At 55.3% G+C, this 17,656-nt stretch overlaps 2 protein-coding genes across 2 annotated transcripts in view; both read left to right on the top strand.

Moving 5' to 3' along the window:
* Positions 1-1,501: 1,501 nt before the first annotated feature.
* LOC112953791 (melanin-concentrating hormone receptor 1-like) lies at positions 1,502-2,530 on the top strand. The gene has a single exon (XM_026046910.1). The coding sequence runs from the start codon at positions 1,517-1,519 to the stop codon at positions 2,528-2,530; it is 1,014 nt and encodes a 337-aa protein (XP_025902695.1). The 5' UTR covers positions 1,502-1,516.
* A 2,690-nt stretch (positions 2,531-5,220) lies between these two features.
* The window catches only part of TSEN54 (tRNA splicing endonuclease subunit 54), a 21,045-nt gene continuing 8,609 nt past the window's right edge, over positions 5,221-17,656 (top strand). Inside the window, exons 1-2 of the mRNA XM_026046833.1 lie at positions 5,221-5,229; positions 10,396-10,469. Of these exons, the coding sequence (XP_025902618.1) occupies positions 5,221-5,229; positions 10,396-10,469 (83 nt within the window). The remainder of the gene's footprint in view (positions 5,230-10,395; positions 10,470-17,656) is intronic.

The following is a 17,656-nucleotide window of genomic DNA, read 5'->3' as shown; positions in this document are numbered from 1 at the left end:
GGAGGGACACGGGGCTCCCCACGGGGCTGGAGGGACTCGGGACCCCCTGTGCGGCGGGGAAGGGACTCGGGGCTCCCCGTGAGGCTGCAGGTGGGCACAGGGCTCCCCACGAGTCTGGGAGGGCCACAGGGATCCCCATGAGGCTGCAGAGGGACATGGGGCTCCCGGTGGGGCTGGGAGGGACATGGGGCTCCCTGTGGGGTTGGGAAGGGACGTGGGGCTCCCCATGGGTTTGGGAGGGATGCAGGGCTCCCTGTGGGGCTCTAGAGGGACACAGGGCTGCAGGGCTGGGAAGGGACGTGGGGCTCCTCGTGAGGCTGCAGAGAGACACCAGACTCCCCATGAGGCTGGGAAGGGACACAGAGCTTCCTGCAGAGGGACATGGACATTTTTTCATAGGATCCTTATATTTGGAAGGGACCTCTAGAGATCATCTAGTCCAACCTCCTGCACACGCAGGGTCACCCAGAGCACAGGGCACAGGGCTGCATCCAAGTGGATTTGGAAGATCTCCAGAGAAGGAGACTCCACAACCTCTCTGGACAGCCTGTTCCAGTGCTCTGTCACCCTCACTGTTAAGACATTTTTCCTTAACTTCCTGCAGAACTTTTGGTGCTTCAGTTTGTGGCCATTTCCTCTAGTTCTATCAGTGGCCACCACTGAATAGAGGCCACCCCATCCTCCTCACTGCCTCCCTTGAGGTAGTTATAGGCACTGATCAGGTTCCCCCTCAGCCTCCTCTTCTTCAGGCTGAACAGGCCCAGCTCCCTCAGCATTTGCCCATAGGGCAGATGCTCCAGGCCCCTGATCATTTTTGTAGATTTTCTCTAGGAGAGATCATTTTAAAGCACTTGACAGACCCGCACTCCTGACTCCGTATAGAGACCTATAGCGCACACAGAAACTCCACATTCCTGCCACCTTCCAGGTGCCAACACCGCCGTGCACATGGACCCCAGGCGCACGAGATCTGCTGGAGCCCCATGTGCACAAGAGCTGCCGGAGCCCCGTGCCCCTGTYCTTGCACAGGCCGAGCCCCCTGCAGACACGAGGGGTTCACCCCAAGCGCCCTGTGGGCTGCACAGCAGCAAGGACATCTTGTCCAAGTTTCAAACCTCGTGGAAAAAAATACTGCAAGCAGGTCCTAAAGGAGAGGGGTAATGAGCTGAGATTTGCCTCACCTGTGGAGGGTGGTTTGACTCCAGGACACGTGGCATTCCTACCTGCAGCCTGGGGTGCCCCTGGAACAGCTAGGGAGCTTCGGAATGGCAAAGAGGTCCCCAGGAGAGCTGAGGAAAGAYGGTCTCCATGGTCAGAATTAGGTGGGTTGGGAGGGAAGGAAATGCCCATTATTGCAGTGAAACCTCTCCAAGCGCTGCTTGTGGTTCAGGCTACGTCTTGGAGGGGGGTCCGGGTGCCAGCAGGGTGGGCGCCTGTCCCTGGGGACGGCCGACGAGCTGCGCTGGGSTTTCTTTTGGCAGAAGCAGCGAAGGCAGCGCCGCACACCAATGTGATCATGCCCAGCCTGTTCGGCATCATCTGTTTCCTGGGTATCGTGGGAAACGTCATCGTCATCTACACCATCATCAGGAAGAAGAAGCTCAAGTGCAAGCAGACCGTGCCTGACATTTTCATTTTCAATCTCTCCATTGTGGACCTCCTCTTCCTCCTGGGCATGCCGTTCCTCATCCACCAGCTCCTGGGAAATGGCTCGTGGTACTTTGGAGCTCCCCTGTGCACCCTCATCACTGCCCTGGACGCCAACAGTCAGATCACCAGCACCAACATCCTCACGGCGATGACCCTGGACCGCTACCTGGCCACCGTCTACCCGCTGAAATCGGCCTGTGTCCGGACGCCGTGTGTGGCAACGCTGGTTATCTGCTTGGTGTGGCTGCTCTCCTTCCTCACCATCATCCCCGTGTGGATGTACGCGGGCCTCATGCCTCTGGAGGACGGTAGCGTCCGCTGTGCTCTCTTGCTTCCCAACCCGGACACRGACGTCTACTGGTTCACCCTGTACCAGTTCACGCTGGCGTTCGCTGTGCCCCTCGCTGTCATCTGCGTGGTCTATTTTAAGATCCTCCAGCACATGGCCACGGCGGTGGTGCCGCTGCCCCAAAGGAGTCTCCGGCTGCGCACCAAGAGAGTCACCCGCATGGCAGTTGCCATCTGCTCTGCCTTTTTCATCTGCTGGGCCCCCTTCTACGTCCTCCAGCTGGCTCACCTCAGCATTGACAGCCCGTCCGTGGCCTTCTTTTACGCCTACAACTTTGCCATCGGCTTGGGCTACGCCAACAGCTGCCTCAACCCCTTCCTCTACATCGCCCTCAGTGAGACCTTCAAGCGGCAGTTCTTGGTGGCCATTCGCCCTGCAAAAGAGCCACGTCGCAACAGCAGCTCTGCCAACAACAACAGCATGACCGAGGCCAGCGTCYGCCTGAAATTGCTGCCGGAATCCACTCAGCAGACTCCGTTCCTGGAGGACTTTCCCCCACGCTCGTTGCCCGTGACTGTGGCTGTTCACTAGGGGCCCGTGTGGTGGCTCCAGGGCAAGGTTTGGCCCATGAGATGCTGCATTCGGCCTCTTCTTGACACTCCAGCACAGGAGGGCTCTTCTGCCATGCTGGCTACTGCACCCTGAAGGGGATGAAGGGAAACGAGAGAGAAAGGAGAGGAAGAAGATTTCAGCTGCGGAGCGTTGGCGTGGAGGAGTCAGACCCATATAAGCACTGCCCAGTGATTCCCCTCCCCAGGACATGACCCGTGTTTCTAAGTAACGCGCTGATACGGAGCCTCTTGATTCAAAACTTGAACCTTTGAAAAACAAACTTACGTATTCATTTTTGGTTAGAAAAAATGACCGGTGAGCTCTGCCGTCTGTGCTCTTATCCTAGAAGCAAAGAGAAGGGCGATATGTCATGGGGCCAGGTGTCGCATCTGAGTCTGCTGTTTGGTCTTTGCTCCTGCCCTGACTGCCGTACTGTTTGGCAAACAGTATCTTTTCCAGAACTGACTAATTTTGATGCCAATCGTAAATATTACAAACAAAATCAGGCAAGGGCGATTGTCTTGCTTCAAGGGACTGTAAATAATTCACTAAAACTACTGCTGCTGACACCAAATTTGTCACTTTTCATGATGAGGAGCTTGTTTTCTCAGTGCTAGTTCCTCATGTTACTCTTGGGTGTCAAGGTCTGCACAGGCATCAGGGAAGCCCAAGCAGAGAGTTACAACCACAGCTCTAAAAACYACCCTGTGCAGAGACCTGTGGAGGGAGAGGAYGTGGAAAGGCGGCTCAGAGGAGGCYGCCTTCCTTTGCAGCTTCCTCAAAACACCCAACGCATCACAACATTCAAGAGGAAAAATGAAATGTCTGGTTTGCACMTGTGGCTTCAGCAGTCAGTGAGTAGGAAATCATTTTGCTCATTACAAAGACTAAAGAAAAAGGCAGCTCAGATCAGCTACGCGCTAACACATATGGAGCTCTGAAACTGTGRGGCTTTCAGAGGTTTCCCCAGCTGGACTGCCAGGAATTTTCACCTGTGCTGCTGCTTTCCATGGGATTTTTCTTTTCTTTTTTTTTTTTTTCTCTTTGGTCAGTAATTTCAATTAAGGGCTTCACAGTGAAGGTCAAACATGTGCTGTGCCAAACCCCCCTTGCTTTCAAGTAAAGATATTGTGTTATTTTTCTCCTGTGAGGAAGTTCCAAGGAGGACTGGGACTCTGGGAGGAGACAGCAAAGGTTGGGGGTTCTTTTTCCTTTACGAGCAGCAATGAGGAAACTATGAGGGAAGGGAAAACTGAGAGTGGAGTTGTCCAGGCTCTGGAGAGCTGCACACTGAAGATGTTATCTGGCTCACAATAAAGGTGTTTATGGTCGACCCAGCCTGTTCCTGCCTACCGTGACTCACAGRCTGACCCACCTGTGCTTAAAACCCCACGGTTGGGCTGACCGGGGCCATCCCCCCAGCTGCGGCTCTGTGGGACCCAGGAGAAGGGGCTGACAAGAGGTCCCGAGCAGAYGGTGGGCCCTTGGGAGAGACCTTCCCTGTGCTCAGGGGCCACCTTTAGGCTCCCCGTGCACTCTCATTGGCACCAGCACCCTCCAACCACCCCCGTCCACCAGCTCCCCGGAGCCCAGCRCCCAGCTAGGCCCGGCACTCGCTTTCCGCCCAGCACCACCTCGGCACTGCCAAGCATCCTCCCGATTTTCCTTCCTTCTCCAGGCTGGCTTTGTTACCTCAGCCTCCTGTCAATGCTCTGCGCCGCGCCTGGCTTCCTCCCCATTATGTTTTCTCCTTCCTCGTATTTGTAATGCGCCCCCGTTATGTTTTCTTGTTCCTCGTATTTGTAATGTGCCCCCGCTGTCTCAATTACCCAGAGTGTGACTAAAAGGCGCAGCTGAGCAGCAGAGGCCRGAGCGGACGCAGAGGCCGCAGCGGGGCCGCGCGCGGCAGGACGCGCAGCGAGGAGGGCGCCATGGACACGCCGCGCGCGGCCCTCGAGCCTCTCGCTCACACGGACTCCAGCGCCGTTTGCCTGACAGGAGCCAAGMGAGACCCATCTAAACAAACGGGGCGGGGGGGCGGAATAAAACGATATCAATAAGATAAGAGGACAAAAGGTGCCCTCTGGCCTAGCTGCTCAGCCCCACGGCCTGCTATGCTGAACGAGGGAACATTCCTCGGCTCTCGTCACCAACGGTTTTCCCAGGTGCCGGAGAGTTGCCTGGGTTCTTGCACAGTGTGGGGATGGGTAGGTCTGATCTCTGCCCTGCTCCTGGTCCGTCCCGAGCCGTGCTCCTGAAGGCCTCGTGTCCTGCCCCAAGCTCTGCTCTGCTTCTGAGGTGTCCGCGGAGCTCAGCCTGCCCAGGAGCACAGAGCAGTGTGATGCGGGGGGCAGTAACCCCAGGGATGTACTGGGGAGCAATAACCTCCATGATATGGAGAGCAGTAACCCCYGKGATGTGCYRGGGARCAGTAACCTCCATGATAYGGAGAGCAGTAACCCCCGGGATGTGCCAGGGAGCAGTAACCCCCGCGATGTGGAGCACAGTAACTCCCGGGATGTGCCGGGGAGCACTAGCCCTGGCAGCTGGCGAGGGTGGGAGGGCAGCATGGGGTGATTCAGGCCCCARATGAAGCAGGAGGTGACTAATCGCCTCTCGTCACACCTCCCAGGCAGCTAATTGGACTCATTCCATTGAATAGAGCCGCCATGGGGCAGGTAGGGAAATGTCCTCAGACCGCTCGCCCCATCTGAGTCCTTCTGCCGCATGCAGGGGCCCCCAGCAACAACTCGCTCCTCTCCTGGAGCGAGGCTGGAGGACCTGGCAGCCTCTCCTCGCTCACCTGCCATGGGCACCGGCAGCATGGCCAGGGCCTGGGCTCCTCCTGCAGCCCCTCCGCTTGCCCCCTCTCTGCTACGGGCCGGGGGACACATCCCCATAGAGGGAAGAGACGGAGGAGATGAGAGAGGGGAAACTTGACTGGGCTCCCCATTCATTTGGAWGGTTTCAAGCACTGGGACCTGCTCTCTACCCCTTCCCGGCTACAGAGAAGCTCCAGCAGCAGCGAGCGGATAAATGACACGGAGCAGCAGAAGCAGAAGGGCATCGCAGAGAGAGCCCCGATGCTCTGCCGGAGAAGCCCTCTGGGCACTGCCCTCCTCCAGGCACCAGGCGCCCTATTTACAGGGTGGCATTSGAGCAGGGAACACGCTGCACGGGCGAGGGGCCCTCGGGCGGGAGACGTCAGCCCTCATTACAGAAGGGCGTTGGAGACTGTCTGTTTTTAAAGTCTTCATGCCCTGCTCACATGCGCTGGGGGAACAGCCCCGGCAGCCGTTCGGGATCCAAGAGCTGCTGCTCTCGCAGTATTTGCACTGGGTAACGGCAGCACTCCCAGGGTCAAGCGTTTGAGAGAAGGAGCCTCCATTCCTCCTCCTGAGGAAGTCAGGCTACATCAGCGTCACCCTCGCAACATGCGGCTGAGTGACACAAGTGCCGCCACAGGCTCGAGGCTCAGCCGTGCACGGCTCTGCCCGTGCGCCAGCGTGAGCTTCCGTGTGCTCCATGGCTGCTAGCGGATTTCCAGCACAACTAACAGGGAGCAGAAGGTGGCCCAGGGTGCAGAGTGCAGCATTAGTATCGCGTGAGGGAAGATCCGCTGGGTCACAGACCCTACYGAGCTGTCCTGGGGACAGTGGCTGTTCCCAAACTCCACCTTGGAGGGTGCCACACACTCTGTCTTCGACTGCCTGCCTTCACAGCAGGCTGCCGTGAGCTGCTTCCCCAGAAAACACTCACAGACACTGCATTTTCCAAGGAGACACCGCAAGGAGAACAGGCCATCRTGCTGCCACCCTGCAAGCTCAGGGGCATGGCCTGGAACCTTCTCTCCCACTGAGCTGGAGCAAAGAAAGACAAAGTGAGCAGCCTGTTTYGCGGTAGCACATTTGGTAGGGACACAGGTGTAGTGGAATTGGGGAGTGAAACCACCTCAASTGGAGCTTGAAGATGGTTTTGGTAGGAGAAGGATACTTGGAGATGCACCTTCTGCTGAAGCCAGGTCCCTCCACCTGTGAGGGAAACAGGCAGGAGAAGGACCTGGCCCGATGGCACCGCTCGTGTGAGGTCTCCTGTTGTTCTCCTTCCTGCTCGCTTGGAAATGAAGACGTCAGACCTCAACACCCAAAGGATTTTAGGAATTTTTATTTTAAGGTCAAGTCTTTTTAGATTCTAATCCTCAACTCAGACATCTAAGCGCGCCAGTAACGTGAACAAGCTGCATTATCAACAGGAAGCTGCTTTCAGAAGTGAAAATCTAAGGGAATAAAACGTCACCTCTCAGAGTGAGAACAAGTTTTCTTATCCTCTATTTTTATTCAAGTCCAGATACGTTTCCCCAGCCAACCACTGTCATTAAAGAAAGTGCAAAACATTTGCTCGCGGGCTGAGCTGTGTTGTGCCAAGCTGCGGAGCTGCGGCCCCCAGCCAATCCTGACACGATAGCTCGGTTTAAAAACACCGATCCTGGCGGCTGAACGAGAAGGGGCCCGTTTGCTGGAATTAATATTCAGTCTTTCTGGAGCATGGGAAGCATCGATTGCTCTGCGGGAAATAAAYTGCACCTCATTCTGGGGGGGAATTTAATGAGATCCCCCCCCTCTTCTCCTGACACTCTCAGACTTTGGTTAAAAAGCAAAACATTCCAGCACCTCCCCATCAGCCCTGCATCATAATATCTCAATCAGGGTAATTAGGACGTCTCCTACATGCTCAGGAGCTCTTTGCCCGGCAAATCCAGCCCACCATTCATTACATCAACACAGCCTAGCTAATTACTTGTTTTTTTTTGTATTTTTCCTGAGGAGCTGGAAGGGGAGCAAACCAGCTTTGAATGAAAGTGGGAAAGGGGTTATGCTGAATATGGTCAGGTTTTGCTCTCCCAGCAGCAGCTCCATTGAAATTAATGAAATACAACCACAGTAAGRCCAATGAAACCAGTCCTGAGTCATGTCAGAAGCTTCTTGAGGGGCTGCGAGATGCAGGAGTCTGACATCTGCTCTTGGGTCTCTGGTCACCCCGCCAAAATGATGGCAGCAGCACTGCTAAAGGAGGCCAAGGAGGAGAGCTCACGTGCTGCTCTCCCCTCCTTCCTTGGATCCAATAATTCACAGGTATTAATGGCCCAAACCTCAGAAAGTGGCTAGAAAAAGGAGACGAATTATTGCCATTTTATCCTTGGGAAGTGCAGACTGGAGTCTCAGATAAAGTCAATACCATGGCTGAGAAAAGCAACTACTTATCTTGACTCTGCCTTTTAGCACAGGAAAGGAAACCAGAAAAGAACAGTGGATGATGCAGGAAAAGGAAGGCAGCTATCAGAAGTTGAGCACCAAAAGCACCAAAATAAGTGACCGAGAAAAGCACTGAAGACCCCTAAGAGCATCAGGGCCTGGGTAGATCAGCTGAGAAGCTGCAACCTCCATTTCTTTAAATTCTGTATCCATCTGTTCATGTGATAATGGTCTCAGATACCATTGCAGGAGCATGGTGGCCCCAAGGGGATTCTTTTCTATCCTTTAGCTACCGTGCTAAGCATTGCGAGAGGGATGCGAGACCTCATGGAGACGTTGCAGGCAGTTACCAAGTTGCTCTCTGAGCAACACTTCATATTTCTAAAGCTGTTTTTAATAAAAAGCCCTGCAGAAACTAATTTACCTGTGTTGCATTCCCGCCATACGCAGCTATCTCAGGGTAGAAGGCAGCAGTGGGTGAGCTGGAGAAACTTCTGCATACGTATTGTTCCCAGCCAAACTAAAGGATGCAACAACAGGGAAAAGAGAAGGATGAACCAGACTTGGCCCTAGCAAAATCCAAGGAGGAACTTTTATGACCACCTCTCAAGAAGAAAAAAATGCTCTATAGAGACAGGAGCCACCTGGTGACCTGCACCTGGACAGCCTCGTGTCACAGGGACACAGTTGGCAGCAGCAGCTCCGTATGTCGCTTCCATTACCCCATCCTGCTGCTTCGCATCAGATCCGACACTTTGGTGCTAATGGCTGCATTTTAGGACACATTAGCGTGAACCACAAACACCTCCAAGTGAAAAATATACGTATATATAGATATATGCATTTATAAGTCGCGTTTGGAAAGGAAACGGTTATGAGGAACCAGCAGCCCCTCCRAGAGGCTTGAACCCCTCTGCCAACCTGCAACGAAAGGTGCTGCCCAAGCCCTCTGTGTTTCCATCCTATCTCCTCACTGAGAGCATGAATATTTCAAGTGCTCTGGACAACTCAGACCCTCTTTTGCGGAGATGGTCCTAGGAAGGSAACTGTTGAAGAGGACGAAGGCTTCATGTTCAGCAGGGCTCACAGGGGTTTGCTCCTATAACCAGGGGTCAAACAGGGACAATTTCAGCAAAACCTCCCCTTCTCCCGTGGGGTTGTTAATGACGCTATTGTGCTTCCCATCTCCAGTTCAGACTTTAAAACTGAGYTAAATTAAAAGACTTCATAATTATATTGTGCAGACTAAGGTAATTTCCCTATTGCAATCTCCCAGCACGGGGCGGGATGCTGACGCCTCCCGCACCTTGTTCACGTATAGGGAACTTGGTGTGACGAGTTCTGGCCTGTGTCACGCTGGGGTGATTGAGTTATCAGCAGTTAAATTGGAGCTAGTCAATAGATATTAAAAAAATAATAATTAAATGGTGAATTACTTTTAAATGCTTGAATGACTTACAAAGCTTATTCTCATTTTCTGATTAGTTTTATGAGTCAGAGGCCTGATTTGGTTTTCTGTGAAGTCAGAGTGTGCAGCAACATCCCTGGAGCTGAGGGAATCGGTGCATTTGATCAGCTCTCCCTTCAGCTGTTCAGCTGTGCTCACGCCTTCACTTCCTTCCTGCAGCACTGGCTGAATTTTCTTGACTCCGGTAGGCAGAAATCTGAGCTCATTTTTTAATAGGTGCGTAAGAGCTACCCCTGCTGCTATGCAGAGCTGCATGAATGTAAAAGGAGGATTAAACACCCTGTGTTATTATAAGCACAATTTGCACGCATGGGGCTATCGCATACGGCCTTACAGTAGTCAGCAGAGCAGAAATTCGTGCTGACCGGCTATAGATGCAGCGGTTATTCGTATAGGCACATATAGGGCATCCAGGCAGGGCAGTCGGAGCTGCTGCAACCCTGCCGTTAGGCTGGGTGATTTCCAGGCAGACAAGCCAGACTCCCCCAGCAAACAACACCGCCTTTGAGCTAAAGATCTRTAAGACAATTTGCATGGAAAATTAGGAGGTGTCAGAAAAGGCAGAACTAGACAAGTCTCAGGGATATTAATTCCTGCTCCCGTAGCCTTGAGCTTGCAGCGTAGCATTAATTGAAGGCTGTTGATGTTGGCTTTCGTCGGCGCGGCGAAGGGGGAGCAAAGCAGCCTGCGGGGCGGCTGAGGACCCCCGAGCCCCTCGGAGCGGAGCCCCCTTTCCAACGGAGGGGACGGGAAGCGCTGCCGGCTCTGCCCTGCCTGCAGGGCTCCTCCAGCCCCTCCCTGCATCCAGACCCTGATTCARCTCAAGGGGGAAAAGACAACGAACGACACCTAAGGGCTCTCAGCTTCGGGAGGTGCTCAGCACCAGTTTCTTCCCATTTTTACCTCCTCTCAAGCTCCTTGGCCACACCGCAGGCGCCCGGGGCAGTGGCTCTGCCTACCCGCTCCCAAACACTAACTTTTATTAATCACACACTAAGCAGAGCGGTGCAGGGGGGTGCAGAGGACGCAGCGCCCCGCAGATCCAGTCTACCACCTACAAACTCGTGAGACATCAGCAAACAATTTGCTCTGGGCCAACAAAACTGCGGCCAATTAGTTTGCAGGCAGTTAYAGCTACGTCAGCAGCCAAGGGGGTGCGCGACGAGAACCAGAGCGCCGGCTACGAGCAAATGAAGCTGTGGGTTTAGGCAGAGCCGAGCACGGTAACAAACCCACGGCAGCACCACCRAGTCATCGGAGCAGCGCGCAGAGCTTGTCCTGGTCCGGAGACTCCTCCTGGTCCAGGACTCCTCCTGGTCCAGGGCTCCTCCTGGCCGCTGTTACTGTGTTTTAGTGTTTTAGCTCTGCAGAGCAGCCCTATCCCTTAGCAAAGGGATAAGCTCTGTGCAGGACAGCTCAGGGCCAGCAGATTTAACCCCTAGCTGTGCTCGGGAATGAGCCGGGAGCCGCTCCGGTGGCCTGCGGATGCTCCCGTGTGCGGCAACTGGGCCGTYCTTGCCCGCTGTTTGTCCCCGGCACCCAGGGTGGCCGGGCCGAGTGCTATGAGCACCATAAATAATACACGGCCTGTTGCCATCGAGGGAACGTCTCTAACGCAGSGGTCCCCAAGAATTCAGGCACGACAGGAAAAAGGGACACCCTTCTCCACCCTGGGACACAGCGGGCATCTTCCCTCCTCCACACTGGCCCTTGCCCAGGGCACAGCCCATGCACCCCGGGGCTGCAAGGAGAGAGCAGCAAGTGCTCCCGGGAGCCCAAACCCTGCAGGCACCCTGCAGGCGTGTGCTTGGGAGGCCCTGCACGCCCGACCGCCCTATGACGACTCCATTTGGACTCCTCTCCTTCATTATTCCACGTTTGTGTGAGGCTAACCCCCCTAGAGCTTCCCGCTGCTGTAGGCGGATCTGCTTTGGCGGGGTGAGCGGATCCCGGGATCCCTGGACACGGGAATGATTTCCTCTCACCTCGAGAGCGGAGACGTCCTGGATGAAAGGGCAGCAGCTCTGCGGGCCCCGCGGAGCACCCAACCGCACACGCTCCTCCACAAGCAGCGCTTCGCGGCACCTTCCCCCCCAGTTCACACCCTATTAATGAGGCCTTCGGAGAGACGGGTCGTGAATTTACATTAAAGCAAACCCCCAAAGAAAAACCAAGACCAAAACTACTGAAAAAGAAGCATGCCTCTTGCTCCCAGACGCCTGAACACATGTCAACTGGAGGGGATGGGCGAGGGCGAAGTGCTGTGGTCCTTTGTGAAGTTTTCTGAGCGTGGGGCACTTGAGACACAGTATCTTTCAGCTTTGTTTACTGAATGCATGATATCATTTGGTTTCCAGGACAAAAACACCTTTTGTTTCAAAATACTTTGACTCTAGATAAGCAGTTTCCCGAGTTCATTACTCCCCTAAGCTTTCCTGCCAGTAAACATAGTCGGTGAGTGTTCAGACTAGAGGAGTCCTTTGTACACGGCAGACACATTGAAGACTGCTCAGCTTTAAATAGGGACCCTTCAGAGGGCGGCAGCAGCTTCCAGGGCACTTCAAGCACTTGACGGAGTCTCAGCTTTGCTGCCAGTTTGGAAACTTGCATCTCTGAATAGGCTACGGGAGCTAAATGACGTGTTCAGGCCCACCCTGGGAGAGCTTGTTCTGGCTACAAGTCCCTCCCGGGCCTCTGCAGGGTGCAGGAGAGGCCACTGAGACGTTTTTCACTCCCATTCACCCACCAGCAAAACGAAGCAGGTTCCCCAGGCCCCTTCCACCGCCTGTGGCCGCAGYTGGGCTCCAGCCCCTCAGGAAATCTCCTGCTCCAAGGGAGCTATGGGCGAGCAGGCTCTCCCCGTGCATCACACGCTCCTTGCTCCCCAGCTTTGTGGTCTTAAAAAGCCCCAACTCCTCTGCTTTAACCATGTTTATTGAGCAGGCAACCTRTGAAAGCCAATCCATCTGCCCTGCAGGTTTCATTTGATCCCTTTTTTAGGGAGAGCGGGAGGGAGAGGAGGCAGCAACACGAAAGGAAGAGGGATGGATTCCCCTGCCTTGTCCCCTGCTCAGCACCGAGGCTTTGACTCCATCACAGGAGACCTCTCTCAATGGCACGCGGGGAAATCTCAAAGAGAACAAACGATTTAAACGGACTGGGTTTGATTTCCAAAGGCAAGAAGAATTCCCATTTGTTCTCGGCATTGCACTTTTCCCTCCATGCTCCGAGGGCTGGGACAAACGAGCGGGGAAGGGAAGGGCTTAGCAGGTGAATGGGCCCTGGGCTCCCAGCCGCAGGGAGAGGCCGGGGAGCCGGCAGCAGCGCGAGGGCCCGTGGGGCTGGTTTTAGCATCCTGAAACTAATCGCACCAGCCCTGGGAGAGCAGACCTAAGAGACACCAGCCAGCAGGCACAGGCAGCCCCRGCCTCGCGGCTTAGCGAGGAAGCACCAGGGATACGTTTCAAGGGGATTAACCTTCAGTGCACAATAAGTCCATGATAGATGACTGCTTTCTGGATGCCACAAGCCTGCGCCCCTGGAGCATCAGATTTCAGCCACAGTCAGTCCATTCCTGCGACTCCTGTTCCCTCCCCATGTCCCTCAATGCACGACCCTACCAAGCTGCTTCTCCCTGGACTGCTGTGACTTTCCAACCCTGGAATCTGACCATTAATGAGGAAGAATTCCCCAGTTTTATCCTGCCAGCCCGCTGGCAGATGGCAGCTGATTGTTGTTATGAGCAGGAACGCCCAGGGGAAGGCTGGCGCTGTCTGCTTCCTCAGGCAGCACCGTTCCAAGGGCAGAGCTAACCAGGTGAGCAAGAGGGAACCTCTCRATCCCGACTGTGACTCACAGCCTCCTCATCCCTCAGACGCTCGTTTTTACTGGTCTGGTTTAGGCGGCAGCAGTGTTGCTGCTCAGCAGYACCAGACACCAGCTCCAGTAGTTTGTGACAGGTTTTGAAGAGCCAGGTGGTTGGTTTAGCTTTTAAAGGTGTGAAGTTCCAAAGCTGATGGGGCAGCCAAGGCTGCGCATTGCTTAGGAATGGAGAGTCCAGGTGTGTTTTGTTCTCCATCCCAGCAGGGACTTCTCAAGGCGAGTTGCAAAGTCRTTTTCCACCACTGTGGGCATCTGCAGGTGAAGTGCTCCAAGGAAGTGGGGAAGCTCCTGCACACGGGGCAGGGGAGAGGCCATCACCACCCACCTGAGGTGTCTGGCAGCCAACTCTTGCTCTGGAATGTGTTGCCACATGGGACCAGGCTGGCCAGGCCATGGGGCAGCAGAAGCGGCTCCATCCTGCAGGCCTGGAGCAAGCGGGGAGGCATCGGGACACGTCGCCCCAGCAGCGACACTTGGGGCCTTCCCTGCATGAAATTCCACCTGCCAGAGGAGCTGGTGATTATTAGTCCAAGCAAGCAGATGCAAAGACRGCTGGACAGACACCGTGAGTGCTACAGACCGTCACTCGAACACTGGGTAAGCATTTAGGAGGAGTCAAACGAGACCACCGTCCACATGCGAGGGCCGACACCTCCATCAGAGCAAGGTCCTGCTCGGCARAACATGCGGCTCAGGCTCCAAACCCCAGCAGGCACCCTCACCACAGGCTGTGCACAAGTTGTTCAGCAGTACCAGGGGCTGTGGGTGCTGGTTTATCTGAACTGAGCCCTGGGGTGTCCAAGCGATGACACTTTTATCCCGCAGCCTGTGTGGGGTCATTCGCACCCCGCCAGCCCTCAGGTGACACGAAGGAGGAGCTCACAGGGACTCCTCATATGGCCCCAAAGTATCCAAGGCTCCCAGCTTCTCCATAGCCACTTAGATCCCTTTCCCAGCAAGTCAGCAAGAGCCCCAACAGCAGCAGAGCCTGGCACAAGAGGCCAAGGACTGATTCCAAAGGAAGAGCTAGAGTACCAACAACACCAAGAAAGGAGGGATAGAAAGCTGCACTTGGATTTATGACATTTAAGGTTGGAGAAGACTAAAGGCATTCAGTTCGTTCTTTACCACCTCCCTCCCCACACACCCAAAAAAAGAAAACAGTTTAATCAGGATGAAAAGACAACAAAAGCTGTTCCAGGGCCCCTGGGGAAAGAAGGCCAGTTACGAAACCTGCTTTGGATTTAGCAGACAGCTGCTGGGAAACCTGTCAATTTGAATGAAGAAAGTATTTGGCTGGGGAATCGTCAGTGACACAACCCAGAAGAGCTTTCCGAGCTCCGCACCTGAGGTCCACAGCAGCATCTGCAGCACTTGTTCCTCAGCAGCATCTTGTTGTGCAGCTGGAGCTGCGGGCTGGTCACCGCAGGGACCAGGGTGACCACCTGGAGCCCTGCTCTCCGTCGCTTCACACAGGGCTCTGCGGGGCAGGCTCAGGCCCTTTGCTGTCTCCTTCCTCCGACCGTGCGAGTTCCCTCCTTCATTAACACCCTGTGCGTTGGCCAGGTGCATTTCAGCTCCAAGTCACACCTGATGTTACGTGTAGGGCTCGGACAATCGCACACACATCTCTTATTCTGCACAGCAGAAGGAAGGGAAGAATGAGGACAGAGGAAGGGCTGTCTGGAGTCTGGCAAAGCTGGAGCTCTCCGTGTGCTGCAAGAAGGACTGGCTTCATCACGGGCCACACAAACCATTCCCCGAGCAAGAGAGCAGCCACCAAGGGAAGACCTCCCAGTCCACCCCCCATCACACACACATAGCCCAGACAGACAAGGATTCTCCCTCAAGGGCACAATCACATTTCTGGAGCCAGGAGGAAAAGAAAACAAGGCCTTGTCCCGTCGTGGGGGCTGTGTCAGCGGGAAAGCCACTCAGTTTTCCTGCACATGAGACTCATTAAGAGCAAGGCTCATCCGAAGGCTTCTCATCCCAGAGTGCTGCCGTACCCCGCTGGTTTCCTGTCCCATTGCATCCCTGAGCACACACTGGAATACATCCAACACTGCTGCACGATGGGGAACGTGGGATTAGAGGTGGAAATCGCACTGCAGTCTGCACTGCAGCTCTGAGACCCCCTGTGTGCCTGGAGCTCGCCATGCAGATCTGCTTCATCACGTGTCCTTCACCTCTGTTTCATAAAACAGAACACACAAACTTCCTTATTTTATCTGGTCTTCTAGTTCTCTTGACTCCACTCAACAAACCCACCAGCACTTTCTCCATCTGCATATATGTCACTTAAATGGGATTACGCCCGTAGCTGGGATCACGCTGTCCCAGATCCGTAGCTGTGCACCAGAAGTGGCTGCAAACCGATTTAACTTCCAATTCTGACTTTCTTCAGATCTGTCAGTACAGATCCTTCAGCTTCAGCGAAACCGCCGGGTGCAACCGAAGGCGGGACGTAGCACGGAGCGCTCTGGAGCTACCAGCAGCGCATGAATAATCTGGATAAAATGCCCTTTCAACGCGAGCAGCCAACAGAAGTAACTCTTGGCTCCCGTGTGTAAGTGCACGTCTTCCTGCGCTCYGGAGCAGGAAGCGCCTCCTCTCCCCACCCGAATGCTCCAGCAAATACCCACTTAGCAGCCTCTGCCAAAGGCTTAGCTAGGGCAAAAGGCGAGTTTGGCCAAGGGGTGCCATCTCACCAGAAACAGCACGGCCCCTGGTCAGTATTTCCACTGCACAGTATTTCCACCCTGAGYTGGTCTGATTTTATCCTTCACAAAAACTCCCATTGCAATATTTTTTTTCCCCAAGATTGAAGAGCTCTCTGCTATCTGGGAAAATACTTACAGTGTAATAAAGTCATCCAGTCCTCCATTTGATAAGGACTGAACAGATCGAGTTCTCGCATCCCCCCCTTCCAAGGCATTTCCCAAGCCCTTCTACATGCCTGCCAAGTTCTCCATATCCTTTCAAAAGTCTTGATGCTGCAAGGCCCCTCCTGCTGTCACCAACCCCTGCAGACCCCGCTCCTCAGTTACCTTTTCCGATACAGCAGAAGCACATTCCCCCCGGGAAGCCCGGGAGGGCCTAGAGCAGACGCTATTCCCGTGGGTAACCGGCGACACCCCCCGGAGTTATCTGCTTTCTGCAGGAAATSCAGCACTCGGGACCCCCGGCTCTAACCTCACCCTCTGCTCACAAGCAGCAGAGCCCCGGAGGGGCCACCTGCACCCAGCCTGGGTCACTTCGAAGGTGCTTAGGTGCTCCAGCTGGGAACAGCAGCCAGTCCCGYGGGGACACAGCCGCGCCGGCGCCTCGGAGAGGGACAGGCCCTCCTGTGACAGCTACAAATCTGGGTATCCAGCAGAAACGTACGCGGGAATTAATCCTGACGTTTCTAGGGCTTGCAATCACAGCGGGTGACAAAAGCAAATTCTGGATCAGAGTCTTTCCCGCAGCAATTTAAACATATCTATTCTGAGGGAAGACCGAGTTAAACAAAGAGGTGACAGCCCAGAAGCCGAAAGCAGCAGTATGTGGCGTCCTGGGATTATGTTAAAATCGGGCAGGCAGAATGTCCTCCAAAATACGTATTTTTAGCAAAGCGGGGAGCGAAAGTGCCGCCGCTTCCCCCCATCTCTGCGCTCAGTCGCTGATTTTGCCCCTTTGGGTTGAAGTGATGAAACTGGGGCCTGGGGTCGGGGGGGACRCGCACCCAGGGCTCCCTCTTGGTGGGTGCTGCACAAGGGACCCCCTCACCCATCATACTGGGTCAGTGGGTGCCCCAGGGCGCTCTGCTGTGTTGGGTGCCCCCCACCACGAGCCCTCCTGTCCCTGACCGGCAACGCTCAGCGAAGCCACCCACCCTCCCGCGGGAGGGGTAGGGGACTCTTCATGGAGGGGGAATCACATGGAAATTAAACGGTTATGTGGGAAATACGGAGGAGTGGGTTTTGTTTCCTCCAGCGCGTTGAGGTGCTGTGGATAACGAATGCCTAATCGATGCCCCGTGGGGACGGGACGGGGCACCCAGGCCCCCTCTGCGGCCGGGGCGACGTCCCCACGCCCGTCGCTGCTTCCTGGGTGCTCCTGGGCAGCCTCCGCGTGGACGGACCCGCGGGAATGGTGGTGACACCAGCCCAGGAGCGATGCGGCCGGGGCGCCCGGCCCGTCTGCGGGCGCTGAGCCCCGACGCGCTTCATCCCAGCRAGGCTTTCTTTAAAACAGCGATTCCTTAAAGCAAATAAAGGCAGACCACACTTTTATTTAACTGTAGCTTAACTAAAGCTTAACGGGCACGCGGGGCTCGCGCAAGGGCGGCGTTAACGGCCGCGGCGGGTCCTGGCGCTGCCTCCCGCCGCCCTTCCCGGGCCGCTTCCCGCCGGCACACGGCGGCGCCGCGCGGAGGAGCCCCGGGCTGCCTTCCTCGGGACGGGCCGCGCCGCACGGCCGCCCTGGGAGGCCAGCGCGGCCCTACGGCGGCAGAGCCCC

Source organism: Nothoprocta perdicaria, unplaced genomic scaffold, assembly GCF_003342845.1.
Source record: "Nothoprocta perdicaria isolate Ctin4 unplaced genomic scaffold, notPer1 scaffold_46, whole genome shotgun sequence".
Lineage (NCBI taxonomy): Eukaryota > Metazoa > Chordata > Aves > Tinamiformes > Tinamidae > Nothoprocta > Nothoprocta perdicaria.
Note: the sequence above shows the minus strand (reverse complement) of the source record. Positions and strands in the feature narration are given on the sequence as shown.